At 36.3% G+C, this 20,380-nt stretch overlaps 1 protein-coding gene across 4 annotated transcripts in view; it reads right to left on the bottom strand.

Annotated features, from left to right (window-relative positions):
• Positions 1-20,380, bottom strand: part of HEATR5B (HEAT repeat containing 5B) — a 93,087-nt gene that overhangs the window by 21,330 nt on the left and 51,377 nt on the right. For all 4 annotated transcript variants that reach the window (XM_007167161.2, XM_007167162.3, XM_007167160.2 and 1 more), the window contains 5 exons: positions 19,404-19,643; positions 18,312-18,563; positions 15,751-15,932; positions 13,542-13,610; positions 5,541-5,720 (listed from right to left, as the gene is read on the bottom strand). In XM_007167161.2, the coding sequence (XP_007167223.2) occupies positions 5,541-5,720; positions 13,542-13,610; positions 15,751-15,932; positions 18,312-18,563; positions 19,404-19,643 (923 nt within the window). The remainder of the gene's footprint in view (positions 1-5,540; positions 5,721-13,541; positions 13,611-15,750; positions 15,933-18,311; positions 18,564-19,403; positions 19,644-20,380) is intronic.

Genomic DNA, 20,380 nt, shown 5'->3' with positions numbered 1-20,380 from the left:
CGCAGTGACTACGTACGCTGCCTGGCACCTAACGGACACTCAGTGGTTTGAGAAATGAATGAATGAATCACAGGAAGCACCAAGGATGGAAGAATCTTAATGGACTATGAAAAGGTGAGACAGTGGATTCAAAGACAAAAGTTCACCTGTTCACAGGCAAAGATGGAAGGGGAATTCCAGGCAGAGGGAATATAGAGCAAGAGCACAAGAGATAGAAACGAGCAAGGCGTGCTGAGGAAACTGCAAGTGTTTGGTATTAGACTGAGCACAGAATGTAAGGCAGAAGTAGCTGAAGACTGTTGGTAATGGGGAAGCGAAGGAGTCACTGCAGGATTTAAAGGTCAGTTGTATGTATTTTTCCTCGAATTTTAATTTAAAAAATTATACCACAAATCATTTGAAAAATGAGTTTTTAAAATTACTCATAATTCTAATTTCCAGGTTTTCACACTCCAACTTTCTAAGTTGTAATTTTGTTGTACAGAGAATTTTGTATTTAATTTTATCTATTTATATATCATAAGAGTTTCCATATGAATACTAGCCTTCATAACTATTATTCTTAATGGCTGCAATGGAAGACATTATACATTTAACAATTTTCCTGTAGTTGAACTTTTATATATTTTTTTATTTTTTATTTTATTTATTTATTTATTTATTTTTTGAACTTTTATATTTTTTTCTGATTCTTTTTAGCCTTGGGAATCTTAGAAAGATGAGATATAGTTTTCAAAGACAAAGGTGTTCAGTTCTTCACATTATAAGTAAGGTTCCAACTAAACATTTTTGTAAATTTCTCTCTTTTTCATATTTTGGATATTTTTCCCTAGGATAAAGTTCCAGAAATGGAATTACTGGATTAGTGATTATAAATACTTCCATGGCTCTGAAGAGACACTGCCAAATGCTTTCTAAAAGGGTTCTATATTTTACATTGCTACTTGCAATATGAGAATATATTTTTTAGACTAGTTTTTAAAAAAAAATTGGGTTTATTTTTCTTATGAGATATTACATACAAAATATAGAAGAATCAGAAGCATAAGTAAAATGAAGAAAATAAAACCAGACACAATCCTACTACCCAGATGTAATACTGTTAACATTCTAGCCATGTTGTACATACCTACTCAGTCTTTTAAAAACTATGTTTGTATATAATATTATACTCAATTTTCTATTCACTTAATACCATCATCTTTGGATCAAGAAATACATTTATTCATATATTGCCTTTTTTTTTTTAGAATGATAAACAACATCGCAGCAAACATCCTCATAGCAGAATCTTTGTGTCTATCCTTGATATTCCTTACGATAAATTGGTCAACTAATGTGTACGATTTTAGAAAGTGCTTTGATAATACAGTTGACCCTTGAACCAATGTGGGTTTGAACTGTGCAGGTCCACTTATACATGGATTTTTTTCAATAGTAAACACTGCAGTACTACATGTCTAATAAACAGCTAAAAATATGGGACTGGAATGTACGAGAGAGGTATTGCTAGAAAAGTAGAATTAGAATCTTTAATATACAAGTTAAAGCTACTGGGTATGGGTGTAGATGACGCTACCCATAGAGTATGAAGAGTGAGAAAAGGGACAAGAAAAATGCCAATATTTAAAGAGCAGGCAGGCAAAGAGAAGCCAGCAAGTGATGCTGAGAATGAACAATGAAAAGAAAAGAGGAAAACCAAGGGAGTAGTGTCACGGAAGTCAAGGAAAACAAAGTTTCCAGAGGAGACAATATCAAATGCTATAGAGAGACTAAGTAAGACAGGTTGAAAAGTGTCCAGTGATTTGGAGAATTATATTATTTGTAACTTTAGTGAAATAATTTCAATGGAGTGCTGAGAGTAAACCCAGATTGCAGGGGATTGAGAAGTGGGTGACTAGTTGAGGACGTGAAGATACTGAAACTCGTTCAATGAACAGAGGTGTGAAGAGGAGAGTGAGTAGAAGAGGACGAGAAAGCAGAGGGAGATGCTGAGATACAGAAGTGCGGGTGACTGAGATACAGAGTGGGGGTGACTGAGATACAGAGGCGGGGGTAAGTGAGATACAGAGGCGGGGTAAGTGAGATACAGAGGCGGGGTAAGTGAGATTCAGAGGCGGGGTAAGTGAGATTCAGAGGCGGGGTAAGTGAGATACAGAAGCAGGGGTAAGTGAGATACAGAAGCAGGGTAAGTGAGATACAGAGGCGGGGTGAGATACAGAGGTGGGGTAAGTGAGATACAGAGGCGGGGGTAAGTGAGATACAGAGGCGGGGGTAAGTGAGATACAGAGGTGGGGGTAACTGAGATACAGAAGTGGGGTAAGTGAGATTCAGAGGCAGGGTAAGTGAGATTCAGAGGCAGGGTAAGTGAGATTCAGAGGCGGGGTAAGTGAGATACAGAGGCGGGGTAAGTGAGATACAGAGGCAGGGTAAGTGAGATACAGAGGCAGGGTAAGTGAGACATAGAGGCGGGGTAAGTGAGATACAGAGGCGGGGTAAGTGAGATACAGAGGCGGGGTAAGTGAGATACAGAGGTGGGGGTAAGTGAGACATAGAGGCGGGGTAAGTGAGATACAGAGGCGGGGTAAGTGAGATACAGAGGCGGGGGTAAGTGAGATACAGAGCGGGGTAAGTGAGATACAGAGTGGGGTAAGTGAGATTCAGAGGCAGGGTAAGTGAGATTCAGAGGCGGGTAAGTGAGATACAGAGGCAGGGTAAGTGAGATACAGAGGCGGGGGTAAGTGAGATACAGAGGCGGGGATAAGTGAGATACAGAGGCGGGGGTAAGTGAGATACAGAGGTGGGGGTAACTGAGATACAGAAGCGGGGTAAGTGAGATTCAGAGGCAGGGTAAGTGAGATTCAGAGGCGGGTAAGTGAGATACAGAGGCGGGGTAAGTGAGATACAGAGGCAGGGTAAGTGAGATTCAGAGGCGGGTAAGTGAGATACAGAGGCGGGGTAAGTGAGATACAGAGGCGGGGTAAGTGAGATACAGAGGCGGGGTAAGTGAGATACAGAGGCGGGGTAAGTGAGATTCAGAGGCGGGTAAGTGACATACAGAGGCGGGGTAAGTGAGATACAGAGGCGGGGGTAAGTGACATACAGAGGCGGGGGTAACTGACAGCACTTAGCTTGGAACAGTCCCCTCCTGAGACTTATGCTTACTAACATCTACTCTCATCCTCCAGGTCTCAGCTTAAGTATCGTTTTCTCCAAGCAGCCTCCTCTGAGACCTCAGACTATTTCAGGTGCCTCTGCTGTGTGTTCACCACAGTCTGGACTTCTCCTATAACAGTCATTATTTTTGTGGCACATACTTGTCTACTAGTTTGTTTTTCTCAGTAAACGTAGAACATCTGGCTTGTGCACCACTGTATTCTCAACTTCTAGCCTGGCACAGAGCCCATGTTTAGTAACACCGTTGAATGAATCAGAGAGTGGGAGGTAAGAGAATGAGAAAAGGTAATCCTAGGGTAGAGGAAAACTTTAAAGTAATAATAATTATTATATTAATAACAACAGGTAACATTCACTGTGCACATAAATAAGGTAGTTATTGAACAAAGTCATTATTACCTCATTTACTTCAAAATGTAATTCTGTGAAATGTGCATAATTATTATCCACACTTTAGGGCTGAGAAACAAGGTTTAGAGAAGCAGTTAAATAACTCACCCAAGGTCACATGGGTAAAAGGAGTTTTCAACTCGCATACATCTAAAGACTTGAAGGTAACAATCTGAGGAGCTGGAAAACTAACATCTTCAATTTTTTGAGTAAAAGGTAGAAGCAAAGATAGATCTTGAGTAGAGAAATCTACAATATATTGGGCCTTTGAGGAAAAGGACAAAGGAAAGGAAGCTAAGCAAGGAAAAGATTTACTAGACAACATTACAGGCTGAGGCTCGAAGTGCAAATTATTTAATTATAGAACCAAGTTGCCCCCAAATAAGAAAAGCATCTCAAAAAAAATGTGCATTAAAAAAAAAATGTGCATTAATAATTTAGTTATGTGAGGTTTTGATCTAATTTGTTAAAAGCAATTACTTATCTTCCATTCAGTGCCAGATACAATGCTTGGTCCTTTTACATACCTCACCTTAGAAGAAGATATTACTGCATTTCCATGTTATAATGAAAAAACTGAGTATCTGAGAGATCAAATCACTTGAACAAAGTCACAAAGATGGTGAATTATAGAGACAGAACTTGTTCTAGGGCCTCTGATTCAACATTTAATGCTTTTTATACTGAACTATGTCAGACTTCTTAGTAGGTGAATCAAGCACATTAATGCAAGTCAGCAGAGAACCAACTAACTGGCAAATGGTCTTATGATCATCCAACTACATACCTGTCTCTATGTTTGGGAAATTAATGAATGGGGCTGGAGAATTAAGAACAATTTTGGAAGCTATCTTTTTAAAAATAAAAATCATTCAATCATTTAGAATGTAATTTCTACAGACAAGAAAAGTAATGTAAGTTTTAGTTAAAAATTAGATATGTGAAAATTAACATAGAATTTCTGTGAATTTCAGAGTGAGAAAACAATCACATTATAGTATCTTTCCAACACTACTTCCACCTAAAACTATGGATTTGCATTAGTTTGAAAAAAACCTAAAATTTTATCAATAAAAACAAACATTTTATCAATGCAAATATTATTTTACTTCTCTAAGCCAAAAGATGACAGCAGAGTGAAAATAAAGGAACACTCAGGGATACTCTATGAAAACAACTTGATCTAAAAATCAGAGAGAAAAACTAATTTATATAATATCTTATTGCTCTACATTTTCCTTTTTTATTCCCCTTCTGTGACAAAAAAAATCCACAAAAACCCAGAGGTCCTTTATCTAAGCTATATCATCTGGATGTTGCATGCCTTGAGCCAGCAATTGTCTGCTGGGTGGTCACAGGCTGCTGATACCATGGAAATAGGTAAGTGAGATACTGGGTTGGCAGAGGAAGGAATAAAGAGCTACTTGAAGTACCTGAGTGCAGACAGATAAGTATTTGAAAACAACTGGCAGAAGAGATTTAGAAAAGTGAATTTAAAACAATATCATTATTTTTAAAAAGTGGCTATGGGAATAAAAGAGGTAAAAACAGCTATAAAAAAACAAAACATACAAACAACAACCAAAAAACCCTACAGCCTCAGTATCAATGGGTGGCGGCAAGTCTCCTGAAATTTAATCAAATAAGATTCTTGGCGTAAATGTTTTCTATTTTTTTTCTATTTGTAGGTTTTCCCTGCCTAATTTTTCCATAGCGAGAAGAGCCCTTCTTCAACACAGATGTTTTTAAAACAGATTAAAAATATAATTTTCAAAGGTTCAATAAGAGTTCTTTTGAGACATAAATGTATATGCATTTCAGTGAGAAAGAGCAAATAGCAGATTTTTAAAAAAGCACCCTATACCACAGGTCAGTTTTAAACAAAAATCAAACAAAAATTTTTTTACCTACAGGAGCAGGGGAACATTTTCTCATGGATGGAGAAATGGTTAAAAACAATAGGCCATGGTTACCTCTGCCCATGCTTTGAGAACAGCCAGTTTTTCCATGGTTGTGGCACTCTCACGGTACAGTTGGCTGGAAGATCCTTTTCCGGCCTGAACTTTGTCCAGTGAAGAAACAAGCAGATTGTGTACACGGCGGAGATCATTGAGATCACTGACAACTCCACTTCCGATCCATGTACTACATACCTAGCCAAAGGAAAAAAAACTTTTATTTTTATAGTAAAAAGTTAACATTAGGGACTTCCCTGGTGGCGCAGTGGTTAAGTATCCGCCTGCCAATGCAGGGGACATGGGTTCGAGCCCTGGTCTGGGAAGATCCCACATGCCACGGAGCAACTAAGCCCACGTACCACAACTACTGACCCTGCGCTCTAGAGCCTGAGAGCCACAACTACTGAGCTCGTGTGCCACAACTACTGAAGCCCATGCACCTAGAGCCCGTGCTCCGCAACAAAGAGAAGTCACTGCAATGAGAGGCCCGCGTACCGCACAACAAAGAGTAGCCCCCGCTCGCCGCAACTAGAGAAAGCCTGTGCACAGCAACGAAGACCCAACGCAGCCAAAAAAATAAAATAAATTAGTTAATTTAAAAAAAAAGTTAACATTAAACATATAAAAGAATGGAGTAACTATGATTATTTTCCTAGGGGGAAGAAACAAAAACAAAACCAATGAACAAAACAAAACAAAAAAACCTCAATGCTATACTTTAATATTATTTTTTTAATAAAAAATCAACAGCAAGTATGGAACTTATTGTACTCCTATGTAGAAAACAAAACAATATTTACTTAACATGTTTCCACTATCTAATTTCCCAAAAATTTTAACAGAAAAAAATTTCCACCCAAATCAGTTTGGTTATGAATAATTCTTCAATTCAACAACATTTCTGTTTACTATAGGCCAAAAGGTTATTCTGAGTGCTATAGAGGAGTTAAAAAAAAAAAGTAAAGGGAAAAAAATCTAGTCCCTGTCCTCAAGTAAGTAAACTCAGATTAAATGAACACATGAGAATATTTTATGACTGTCATATTGCACTTAAAAAGAGAGAAAGAAGAGATTAATTCTAGCAGGAGAAATGGGAAAGTTTAGATTATCAGGAAGTTTTATGTGTATAGATACAGGGGAGTTTCATGGAGGAAGAGACAAGATTAGGAAAGTTAACTGGGATCAGATTACAGTACAATTTAAATCCCATGTGAACTGAATTCAGACTTGTTCTGTAGGCAATCATGAGTTTCTCAGGCTTCTGAGCAGGGGAATATTATTAGAATTGTGCTTTAGGAAAACTGCTCCAATACTAAGTATAGGAAAGCATGTGTTCAGACAGTAAGCACTGTGTTCAGTCACATGACTATTATAATACCGCAGAACAGAGATGATACGGATCAAACTGAGAATCAAATGAAAAGAGAGAGGTATCTGAGAAAGACTTGGAAGTAGAAATCACAGGATTTGGAAACCAGTTACATATTTTTAGGGGGTGAAGGCACGGACATGCAAACAGTATGAGGCGATAATCAAAGACTACCAAATTTTGACTGTCAAAGTTTCTAACCTGGATGAATGCAAGGAAGGTGACACCACAGTTTAAGAGAGAGAACATAAGAACAAAGGGAAGTGTCGTGGAGATGAGAAGTTAGAGAGCATGATTTTGACTGTGAACTTTGTGACATGCTGTGTTCAAAGTACCAGCAAGAGACATGTGGAAAGATATTCAGTGGGCAGATGGAAACCTGGGTCTGGATTTCAGGAGCAAAGACAGAGGTAACTAAGTCGATCTAGGAATTCTCCACACAAAGACGATCACTAAACCGATGGTCCTAGGTAACTTTCTTCAAGGACTGAGGTATTAAAAAAAAAAGCCTTAAGGACAGAACACAGGGAAAATAAACTTCAGGGACAAGTCGAATAAGAAATTGAAAAGAAAACACCAGAAAAGCAATAGGACAACCAGGCAAGTGTGGTGATACTGGAACCAAAGGAAGTATGCCAAGAAGGAAGGGGCTGGGCTTCCCTGGTTGTGCAGTGGTTAGGAATCCACCTGCCAATGCAGGGGACACGGGTTCAAGCCCTGGTCCAGGAAGATCCCACATGCTGCGGAGCAACCAAGCCCGTGAGCCACAACTACTGGAGCCTGTGCTCTAGAGCCCACGAGCCACAACTACTGAAGTCTGAGTGCCTAGAGCCCGTGCTCCGCAACAAGAGAAGCCACCACAATGAGAGGACCGCGCACCATAGCGAAGAGTGGCCCCCGCTTGCCACAGCTAGAGAAAGCCTGTGTGCAGCAACTAAGATCCAACGCAGCCAAAAATAAATAAATAAATAAATTTATAAAAAAAAAAAAAAAGGGGCTGTCTGATAGTGCCAACCTTTTTTTTTAATTGAATGAAAGATTCTTTAAATTCTATTGTGTTTTATAATCTTCACACACATGATTTCATATAATACCATAATAACCATTTTCCCCCCCATCCCTACATTGCCCCACTCCCCCTTTCCTCTCCCCACTGGTAACCACTAGTTTGTTCTCTGTATCTCTTTCTTTTTTGTTATATTCACTAATTTGTTGTATTCTTTTTTTAGATTCCACATATATGTGATAACATACAGTATTTGTCTTTCTCTGACTTATTTCACTTAGCATAATGCCTTCCAAGTCCATCTATGTTGCTGCAAAATTCTGTTCCTTTTTATGGTTGAATAGTATTCCATTGTGTATATATACCACATCCTCTTTATCCATTCATCTGTTGATGGACACTTAGGTTGCTTCCATATCTTGGCAACTGTAAAAAATGCTGCTAGGAACATTGAGGTGCATGTATCTTTTCAAATTAGTATTTTGGTTTTTCTCGGATACATACCCAGGAGTGGAATTACTGGGTCATATGGTAGCTCTATTTTTAGTTTTTTGAGAAACCTCCATACTGTTTTCCACAGTGGCTGCAACAACCTACATTCTTACCAACAGTGTGTGAGGAGTCCCTTTTCTCTACATCTTCGCCATTTGTTATTTATGTTTTTTTTTTAATTTAACATAATCATTCTGACTGGTGTGAGGTGATAGCTAATGGTGGTTTTGATTTGCATTTCCCTGATGATTAGTGATGGTGAGCATTTTTTCATGTGCCTGTTAGCCATCTGCATTTCCACTTTGGAAAAATGTCTAGTCAGTTCTTCTGCCCAGTTTTTAATCTGGTTGTTTGTTTTGATGTTGAGTTGTATGAGCTGTTTATATATGTTGGAATATTAACCCCTTATTGGTCATATCATTTGCAAATATCTTCTACCATTCAGTAGGCTGTCTACTATTTGTTTTGTGTGTGGCAGCTTTAAGTTATTAGTTTTTAAAATCAGTACTTTTTCATGGAAAAAACCTGATCCAAAATCTGTCATTTCCAAATTCATTCTACGAGGCCAGCATTACCCTGATACCAAAACCAGACAAAGATATCACAAAAAAAGAAAATTACAGGCCAATATCACTGATGAATGTAGATGCAAAAATCCTCAACAAAATATTAGCAAACCAAATCCAACAATATATTAAAAGGATCATACACCATGATCAAGTGGGATTTATCCCAGGGATACAAGAATTCTTCAATATCTGCAAATCAATCAGTGTGTACACCACATTAACAAACTGAAGAATAAAAACTATATGATCATCTCAATAGATGCAGAAAAAGCTTTTGATTAAGTTCAACATCCATTTATGATAAAAACTCTCCAGAAAGTGGGCACAGAGGGAACATATGTCAACATAATAAGGGTCATATATGACAAACACACAGCTACCATCATACTCAATGGTATAAACCTGAAAGCATTTCCTCTAAGATTAAGAACAAGACAAGGATGTCTACTCTCGCCACTTTTATTCAACATAGTTTTGGAAGTCCTAGCCACAACAATCAGAGAAAAAAAAGAAATAAAAGAATTCCAAATTGGAAAGGAAGAAGTAAAATTATCACTGTTTGCAGATGACATGATACTATACATAGAAAATCCTAAAGATGCTATCAGAAAACTACTAGAGCTCATCAATGAATTCAGTAAAGCTGCAGGATACCAAATTAATACATAGAAATCTGTTGCACTTCTATACACTAACAATGAACTATCAGAAAGAGAAATTGAAAAAACAATCCCATTGACCATTGCATCAAAAAGAATAAAATACCTAGGAATAAACCTACCTAAGGAGGTAAAAGACATGTACTCAGAAAACTATAAGATGCTGATGAAAGAAATTGAAGATGACACAAACATATGGAAAGATATACTGTGTTCCTGGTTTGGAAGAATTAATATTGTTATAATGACCATATGACCGAAGGCAATCTAGATTCAACGCAATCCCTATCAAACTACCCGTGGCATTTTTCACAGAACTAGAACAAATAATTTTAAAATTTGTATGGAAACACAAAAGTCCCTGAACAGCAAAACAATCTTGAGAAAGAAGAACAGAGCTGGAAGAATCATGCTCCCTGACTTCACACTATACTACAAAGCTACAGTCATCAAAACAGTATAGTACTGGCACAAAAACATACACAGAGATCAATGGAACAGAACAGAGAGCCTAGAAATAAGCCCCCACACTTATGGTCAATTAATCAATGACAAAGGTGGCAAGAATATACAATGCAGAAAAGACAGTCTCTTCAATAAGTGGTGCTGGGAAAACTGGACGGCTACATGTAAAAGAATGAAACCAGAACATTCTCTAACACCATACACAAAAATAAACTCAAAATGGATTAAAGACCTAAATGTAAGACCTGTTACTATAAAACTCCTAGAGCAAAATATAGGCAGAATACTCTAAATTGCAGCAATATTTTTTTTGGATCTGTCTCCTAAAGCAAAGGAAATAAAACAAAAATAAACAAATGGGGCCAGTTAAACTTAAAAGCTTGCATAGCAAAGGAAACTGTCAACAAAATGAAAAGACAACCTACTGAATGGGAGAAGATATTTGATAGTACCAACTTTACTCAACAGTTACAAGTCCTCACTTTCTTACCTGAAATTCTGAGGCTAAGACGTGTTGCACAATTCACAACATTTTCGTAAAAGGTAATAAGGTAGATGAACTTAATTAAGGGATGAAGCAAGATGTGTAGCAGCACCCCATAATTAACACATGGGTATTTCCGTAATGAAATGTAGTACGAATCACACTAAAAGAAATCAATCAGGGATTTCCCTGGTGGCGCAGTGGTTAAGAGTCCACCTGCCAATGCAGGGGACATGGGTTTGAGCCCTGGTCCAGGAAGATCTCACATGCCACGGAGCAACTAAGCCCGTGTGCCACAACTACTGAGCCTGTGCTCTAGAGCCTGTGAGTCACAACTACTGAGCCTGTGTGCCACAACTACTGAAGCCCACGTGCCTAGAGCCTGTGCTCCGCGACAAACAGAAGCCACTGCAATGAGAAGCCCATGCACCGCAACGAAGAGTAGCCCCTGCTCGCCGCAACTAGAGAAAGCCCACACGCAGCAACAAAGGCCCAACCCAGCCAAAAATAAATAAATAAATTTATTTTTTTAAAAAAGAAATCATTACTATCGTCTCACTCAGCTTCATGTCAGGGCCAGGTGAGTATAGTCAGTTCAGGCTTTGTTACCAAATAAATTATGAAAAAGCTTTTGGTTTTCAGAGCATTTGGATATTGAATCATGGTTAATGGATTGTGTTCCTATATTTGAAACTTCTAAAAAGTTGAGAATAAATATATGTGTAAACTATTTCATTCTCTTATAATCTTATTCTCAAAGAATTCAAAACTAAATTAAATAAAATTCAATAAGGACATTTAAAAACTGCTTGTTACCAATACTGATGGCAAAAAAAAAAAATGCCAGCCACAACAATGCTGAAATTATAATGAAATTTAAAGCAAAAAGAGATTAAATATGAGTGCGAAAATAAAGAGTTGGTATTCCTAAGGAAAATAATAACATTTTGGAGATATTTGAAAATATTTCTGTGAATTCTGGTAGAAATATAACTGAAAGTTGGGGGAAACTGTCAAAATCGAGAATTTGGTGCTAAGTTTGCTTTGCAAAAACCCAAGTACTTTCTCCACTTTAAAGAACATGAAAGCAGAAACTGCAGATACTGCATTATAGGTTTGGTTTATGAAGAAAGACAAAGCAAAACTGAATCAGCAAAATCATACTTAGAGAAAAGACTCTAGCCTTATATCAAAAGAGTGGTGAATGAATGTACACTTACAAATTTTAGACTGAAATAAAATATCTAAAGTATGTATTATGTTTACATTACAACCCTGCTTTAAATGATTTATTAACCTACTGATTACTGTCCCCAACTGTCCTCAATTGAAAACATTTGAGGGTTTTCCTATAATATCTAAGAATTACTTGATTTTCAGGTTCAACATGATGTTTACTCTAGTAAACAATCTGGGATGCCATGTTTCAAGATCTGCTCAACTCCTTCGGTAACCTTAAAGAAAGAAACTTGCAACCCAATGCTCCAGCTATTTCAAAACCAGGTTTCCTCCCAGAAACAGAAGGACAGGAGGTCAAAAATTTAAGCCTGCCACTAGAAAAGAAGAAACTTCAGAAAGCAGGTAGGGCCACATAAGAAATAAGAAGTGTTTTTTTTTTTTTAAGATTTTTTTGATGCGTAACATTTTTAAAGTCTTTATTGAATTTGTTACAATGTTGCTTCTGTTTTATGTTTTCGCTTTTTGGCTGCAAGCCATGTGGGATCTTAGCTTCCTGACCAGGGATTGAACCTGCACTGCATTGGAAGACAAAGTCTTAACCACTGGACCGCCAGGGAAGTCCAAGAAATAAGAAGTTTAAGGCAAATTCAGTAACAGGAAATTTTCATACTACTCATTCACAAGATGAAATTCTAATAGCTTTTGCCTTTCTGATGATCAGGAGCTTTATGGGATGTTTTGTCTGCTTAAATATTATGATCTGAAACACTACCATAATACATTTATTTATACGTGACTGTGATTTCTGATGTTTGTGTGCCAGTATCCCAATCTAAATGACTTACCTACTCTAACTCCAAGGTTTGTACCATGATCAACAGACTTCTGTCTTAAACAAGGCTTCCTCTTCTCTCTCTGGCCTGCTGTTGGTGGGAGGAGTTCATTTCTCTGAAGGCCACCATTAAGATAGCAGGCTTCAGAAAAATAAACTCTAACAGAAGGAGGAGGCAACTCATTGAGCCACAGAGTGATCAAAGTCAGAATTTCAAACGTATCATTGCAAACAGCAGAACATTCTCTGCGTAGAGGACACATGTAGCTTGACTATGAATTCTAAGCAATAAAGATGGACTACAGCCCTGTACTCTGGAAAACTGAGAAGGATGGAGTTGCTTCTCTTCTATCCTTAGGTTAGCAGACAAAGAATTGGATTTTCTGAAAGATTAGAGCTTAATGCACAAATCCTTTTTCAGGACGGAGCATGAAAAAGATGAACTTATTAAAGGTGTAGGAACATAGGTGCTTTTGTAACTCTCTTCAGAAAAAATAATATGAGAATAATCCCCTGGAATCAATTTTGCAATAAAACTTCCATATTGTGAAATTGTCTTTAGGATAATTTAATACACAGAAACTTGTAGAATTTTCACAACCTGTGGTCAAAAACCCTTTTATTACCTATTTATTATTACTATATATTCTTTAATGATTGTAGATTTTGAGATTTTACTTTTATTCTAGTCCCTCTTATGACTTTACATCTCCATTGACTACTGGACAATGTAAGAGCTATGTATTCCAAAGTATGTCCTCAGCTACAGCAAAAAAAAAAAAAGATGTGATTAATAGTTAGTACTTCATCATTTCATACAGAATAAAAAAGGAAACTGTCACTGTTGTATTTCTGAGATTAAAAATAAATACTATTTGATTTTTCTCTCTTGAAAGTGAAATTCTAAGATATCTATAAATTTATAGAAGATAACTATAGAAAATTCTATTTTTCTTCTTACCTGGCAAGCTTTTGCTATTATGTCTGATGGAGTATCCTGTGAAAAGGCTGGTCTTAGGGCAGCTCCCACCTAGAAAAATGAATACAAGCATTTTATTTTTAAAGATAAGTAGCAAACCTCGTGTCTTTGCAGATGAAAACACACAAAACACATCTTTGTTCCTTTCCTTTTTAATCTCTCTTTTTGGTGACAATAAACTCAATTATACCATGCTTCCTTTGCTTTCCAGGAGATTATCATTATCAAATCTGTAGGATCCTATACCAAATAGGCATTAATCTTATTTCTTTTTCATTTATTTTTAATAGTAAACAGGATTTTCTGAAAAAGCCACATGTTTCCAGAGATAACAGAAAACTGCTATTTTTTTCTGTCTATATTCCTGAACATATTTCTAACGGTATTTACTTCATGGGTGAATCTCATATAACTGAGACTAAAGGCTCAATTTCTTTAAATAACTGAGTAGTACTAGAAATTCACATAGTCACTAAAAGACCTTAAAAATCATTTCACCTCAAAGAGATGCTTTAAAAGAAGGTTGCTCAAGAAATATTAATGTACTGTTGTCATAGTAATAAGTGAAGAAATATGAGCTTTAGTTTTCTTATCCAAGTACTAACCAGGCCCAGCCTGCTTAGAGCTTTAGTTTTAATAAGCCAGTATCAGTCACAGATTCTTAGATATATTAGGTTAATATGTAGGAGCTGAATAAGGAATTGAATATAGTCAACTCCTAATTTGAGATTTCTTCCACTACACTAGGTAAAGATACATGATTTAGATAATTTACTTTTAAGTGGTTTATGAAAAAAAAAAGTGAGAAAGAGTGAGAGAGTGTGTGTGTATGTGTGTTGAGTGTAGAGAGAAAGAGAAAAAAATCAATGTTAAAGGAAATGAGGCAAAATTCTCAATTGGCAAATATGAATGAAGGATGAAGGGTATAAAACAGGCTTTTTTGTACTATTCTTGCAATTATTTCTGTAGGTTTGAAATTATTTCTAAATAGAAAGATTTTAAAAAAAAGACCTTCATTCCGATAGGTTGGGTATTTGGGAGTAAATAATTAAATACAGGTTTTCTACAGCCATTTGGCCTGGAAAGTATAATTTCTTTACCTATACTTATGATGGAAAAAAATGGACTATACATTATCCACACTTTTTAATTTTGTGTATGTTTGAACATAGATTTTAGATGAAGTATGATGTGTCTAGAGCCAAGATTTTGGTATAATCACAGTGAAAAAAAAAAGTTTGTTCTTTTCTTACTAACATAAATTTTTTTCGCCTTCACATAATCCATTACTAGGATTACATCTATTGTGCCTCTTTTGAAGAACATAAATATAGGCATAAATTTCAGGAGAAACAAGTATATCTCTGTTTAGAATATAATAAAAAAAATCTTTTGAAAGTATACAATTCTTTCAGTAATATTTTTCACTATTATTAAAAGTTAATTTATCCTTCAGTGTACAAGAGGCAATTGCTTTTCTTTCTTTTCTTTTTTAAATTAATTTATTTATTTTTGGCTGTGTTGGGTCTTAGTTGCGACACACGGGATCTTAGTTGCAACACAAGGGATCTTAGTTGCGGCATGAGGGATCTTTCGTTGTGGCGTGCAGGCTTCTCTGTGGTGCGCAGGCTCCAGAGCACGTGGGCTCAGTAGTTTGTGGCACATGGGCTCTCTACTTGAGGCACATGAGCTCAGTAGTTGTGGTGCGTAGGCTTGCTTGCCCTGCAGCATGTGGGATCTTAGTTCCCCAACCAGGGATCGAACCCGCGTCCCCTGCATTGGAAGGCAGATTCTTTACCACTGGACCACCAGGGAAGTCCCAAGGCATTTAAGTCTTGGCATATAAAATAACAGCAGTAAATCCACAACACTCTTTAAATGTTCCTTTTATCTTTTAAATGGCATGGCTAAATATCTAAACATTAAGACTGGAAAGCCAGGCTGGAACATCTATTCTAGTTTTATCACTAATACTACATCATGACTTAAACATAGTGACAAGTTTTATACAATTGTTTCTTCAACTGTGAATTGATTCAAACTGTGTAACAGGCAATGGGAGTAAAGATATGCATTCTACATGAATAAATAGGTTACAGGTCCAAATACATTTCTCCAGGGGATCTTCACTTCTTTAATCTTCGCTTTTCAAAAGATCAGTTTTAATTCTGAAACAAATAAAATATCTCACATTGGCTTGATACTGCTCCAGAATCACATGACCTGGAAATTCTGGCTCAGGCACAGATGCAAACTTCTTGATAATGTCTTCAAGTGCTTGGAGCCCAGCCATCCGCAGCTGGTTACTATGATCAGTTGCAGCCATGAATGCCATGCGAATCAGGTCAGAAAGATGAAGTACCAGGAGGTCATCTAAAAATAAAAATAGAAGGCAAAAAGGAAAACATTTCCAAAATTAAGTGTAATCACATAAAAATATGAAATAAACTTCTTTAAAAAAGCATTTATGATCCACATATTTCACCATGTTTAAAATAACAAAGATACACTTTCAAGAAAGTTTCCATATCATAATCTCTCAAGAATATTGGTAAACCTTTATACAATAACACCGACGACATTGTAAACTGACATCTGAAGCAAAATAATTGATTATCATAATTTTCCCCAAAAGAGTTTGTAATTTTTTTGTCAGCGGGGGTTGGCAAATTTTTTCTGTAAAGAAACAGATAGTAAATATTTTTGGCTTTGCTGGCCATATAATTTCTAACATAACTACTCAACTCTGCTGTTGTAGTATGTACACAGACCATATGTACACAAATGGTTACACTGTACTCCAATAAAAACTATTTATAAAAACAGACTGCAGGTTGGATTTGGACTGCAAGCTGTAGTTTACCAACCTCTACTGTGGAAAAGATTTTTATAAGTATAAGATGTAGAAAAGGGAAGCCTTTTTCCTTTTAGCCTTAGAGTAAAGGCTGCCCTAGATCAGTCCTATCAAAGCTTAAAAGCAAGGCAATTGTTCCCAGAATGAAACTGCTATTGCTTCTCCACACAGTCTCTACCTACACCCTCTCTCAAATCAAGACCTCTATCTTTTTCCCAAATCCAAGGTGATGAACTCCTAACGTGGGGGAGAGGGAAGGGGCACTGGGCAGAAACTCCAAAATGGGGAGAGAATTAGGGGATTGATAGAGGTTTATTGCATTCTGGGATCTTCTGGCCCACAGAACTATAAGTTAATAAACTTCTGTTATTTTAAGCCACTAAGTTTGCAGTCATTTATTATAGCAACAATAGAAAAATACATCCAGCCTCTTCTACCTGGAAAACCCTCTCTCTGCCTCTAAAACCCAGCTTCAAAATGATCCCTTCTGTGAGGTCTTCCCTAGCACTTCAGGAAATGAGTAGCAGTTTTTTATGTTCCCAAAGTACTCTATTTTTCCACTATTGGGATATATGATTATTTTTGAGTGATAACTTTGTCTCTTTGTCTTCTAGACTAGAAATTCTTCAAGAGCAAGGACTATGTTTTTTTCTTCTTTGGATCCCCAATGGGAAGTAAAGAACAAGATTCGGTAAATATCTGATGAATAATGACATGATTCAAGACACCCTGTTCACAACATATTGTGCTTTGCTAGTACCCTATATGCAGATTCCAATTTTATATATAGTGTAATAGTGTTTTACTTTTTGTTTTTTAGTCCATTTGTGAGTTTTACTGCTTCTTATACACAACAAAGTAAACTGAAAGGCATTTTTAACATATAGACTTCAATACAGATAACATATACGATGTGTCTTCAGATATTAAAAAAATGACACGATGGGGCTTCCCTGGTGGCGCCGTGGTTGAGAATCTGCCTGCCAATGCAGGGGACACGGGTTCGAACCCTGGTCTGGGAAGATCCCACATGCCGCGGAGTGACTGGGCCCGTGAGCCACAGTTGCTGAGCCTGCGCGTCTGGAGCCTGTGCTCTGCAGCAGGGGAGGCCGCGATGGTGAGAGGCCCGCGCACTGCGATGAGGAGTGGCCCCCGCTTGCTGCAACTAGAGAAAGCCCTCGCACAGAAACGAAGACTCAACACAGTCATAAATAAATAAATAAAAGAACGCGAATTTCTTAAAAAAAAAAATGACACGATGATGAAGAGACAACAAAGCATAAGATAAGACAGTCTGTTACTCTACCACCTCTCTCAGCTTCTCTGGGTTTCTTCATTTGTAAGTGAAGATACTGGCCTGATGATCTCTTTGTAAATTCCCTATAATATCTGATCCAGGGGATACACGGTATAAAAGCTTACAAATGATCAAAAAGCAAAAGGTTTCAGTAATAAACAGTTTTCACCTTTTCAAAAATACCTAATAGCAGTTCTGAAATCTGAGAGTTTGAAATCTGCCATGGCATTCATGAATTCTGACATTCTCCAAGGCTGGGGATTGCAAAACTCACTTTATTTATTCACCTTAAACTTTTGCTAAAAGTAGGATAAGGTACCAAGGAAACATAAGTTACTGCCATCATTATGCTTAGGGCAAATGATTAAGATCAATATACCTTAAGATAGATAGATACATAACTTTGGACCGCTTTCCTCAACTTATCTTCCCAATAGGGATCAGAAGTTGGACAGTATGTAGAGAGGACAGAAAACAAAGGTAAAAGGCAAGAAAACGTACAATAAATGAAAGGCACAGTCTAAAGCATGTTACAAAGCAGTAAAATACTTCAAACCTATAAAAATATTCTGGGGAAAAGAAGTACTGATTTTTGATTTACTTGTAGGGTTTCGCAGTTTAGCAGAACGTGCCATAGCAAGATCACAGTGGGCCTGGTCTGCATTCTCACACAAATTGATGATTCGACACAGGCAATCAGCAGCAAATACTCGAGTGGCCCAGCGAGGTGCCACAAAGGGCTTTGCTTTATCTTCTTCTCCTAGTGTGGTAAACATGGTATCATCATCCACCTCATCTTTCTTTTCAAATTCTTCATCTTTTCCACTACTTAAGGGGGTTGCAGTACTCATATCTGTAACAAAAATAAAAGCATGTCATAACAACGTTACATATAGCAAAAATGATGCTTTAGAAGTAGTACTGTTTGAAGATATCTAATTTAAAACCAGTAGAAAACAGTAGAATTGGCAAGGTTTTTCTTTTAAACAATCAATAAAAAGCCAAGGAGGGGGAGTGGGAGGTACAAACTATTTGGTGTAAGACAGACTCAAGGATGTATTATACAACATGGGGAATAGAGCCAATAATTTTGTAATAACTGTGAATGGAAAGTAATCTTTAAAAATTATATAAAAATTTACAATAAATAAAAAATTTAAAAAGATAGCAGCCATCAGTTTTCAACTTGAAATTCAATAATATTGTTTTGTCTTCATTGTATGTACTTTCACAATGACTACTTTTATGAAAGCTATGATGGTTGTTCTGTTTATGGTAGCCATATAAAGTTTCTCCTTAAAATAAATATATTTAATTTAAAAAATAAATAAAAATAGAAATTAAAAAACCAGGGAAAGAATAACATAAAAATATTTTATATATTTCACTACTTTTACATCTTATGTCAAATGACAGAGTAGCCTGGGATTTTTATATATGAAAATTAGTTTGAACTTAGTCATCTGTCAAAAAATAACCAAAGTTCATTAGTTTGTAATATAATTTAAGCTTCAACATTTTACAGGGATTTATAGATTAAAAATTATTAGTATTTTAAAATGTAAGCTCTATGTATCTGTAATGTAATATATGTATCTAAATATATCTATATATGGTATATATCTATAGATATATATCAAAGTTAAATAATTTTAATTATCTTAAGAATATATTTTATATATTAAATACATACCACTAGAAGCTGCTAGGACATCTTTACAAAGCATTAGCCAATGGGAAAGTTTTTCTACAGCCAGTGATGACAGCATATGTCCCAAAGTATCATGAATATCAGAACATAATTTTCTATCTGTCTCCCGGTCTAGCATTCCAAAAAGAAGTCCCTCAAGACCAGTTTCTGTTATATTAACACCCTGGTGCCGGCAATGGACATCACTTCGAGAACTAACTCCAGGTGCAAAAGGACTGACATCTGAAAAACAATTTTTACAAATGAACTTGTATAGGATTTTATCGTATACTACAGGTAACAATTATGTTAAAGACCATGATTTACATGTAAATTCACAATAACAACAAAACCAGCTAGCTATATACACAATTTAACTATGGTCTCCAATTTACCTATCTTTAGAATTAGAATTTTATCTGACAATAAAGGTAAAAACCCTGATCTTTAAGACTGATTATTCTGCGGTATTTTAAACAAATCTCCAGGGAATGTTCATTAAATATATATTTGATTTTAACAACAAAAAGTGTGGGAAAGAGACATATTTTTAAATAGATTTAATAGTCTGAAAAAATTATTGCTATATATGTTGGATGAACGAATTGAAACTTATTTAGTCTTCTAGTTCAGATTTTACAAATCTATAAAGCTAGAACACAAATTATAAATAGATTATATCCTACAAGTTTATTTAAAAATTGGGAAAATCCTGCCCAATCAAAAGTTGTTATGAAATAGTAAATTTCTTGCTTTATCTGAAAATATTTTTATTCTTATAAACAGTAAGAGTAGAACAACTGGCAGCCTTTAAGAATGAATACTATTAGGCTCCCCAAAGTCCAAAGCCCTCTGAACCTTGAAGAGAGTGATAAAGAGGGATGAGGGCTGAAAAGTGGCTTTTTAAAATTGAGTCACTCCAAAGACAGAATAAGGGGAGGTTTGCAGAAAATAGTCACAGTGCGGGGAATTCAAAGACA

Source organism: Balaenoptera acutorostrata, chromosome 12, assembly GCF_949987535.1.
Source record: "Balaenoptera acutorostrata chromosome 12, mBalAcu1.1, whole genome shotgun sequence".
Lineage (NCBI taxonomy): Eukaryota > Metazoa > Chordata > Mammalia > Artiodactyla > Balaenopteridae > Balaenoptera > Balaenoptera acutorostrata.
Note: the sequence above shows the minus strand (reverse complement) of the source record. Positions and strands in the feature narration are given on the sequence as shown.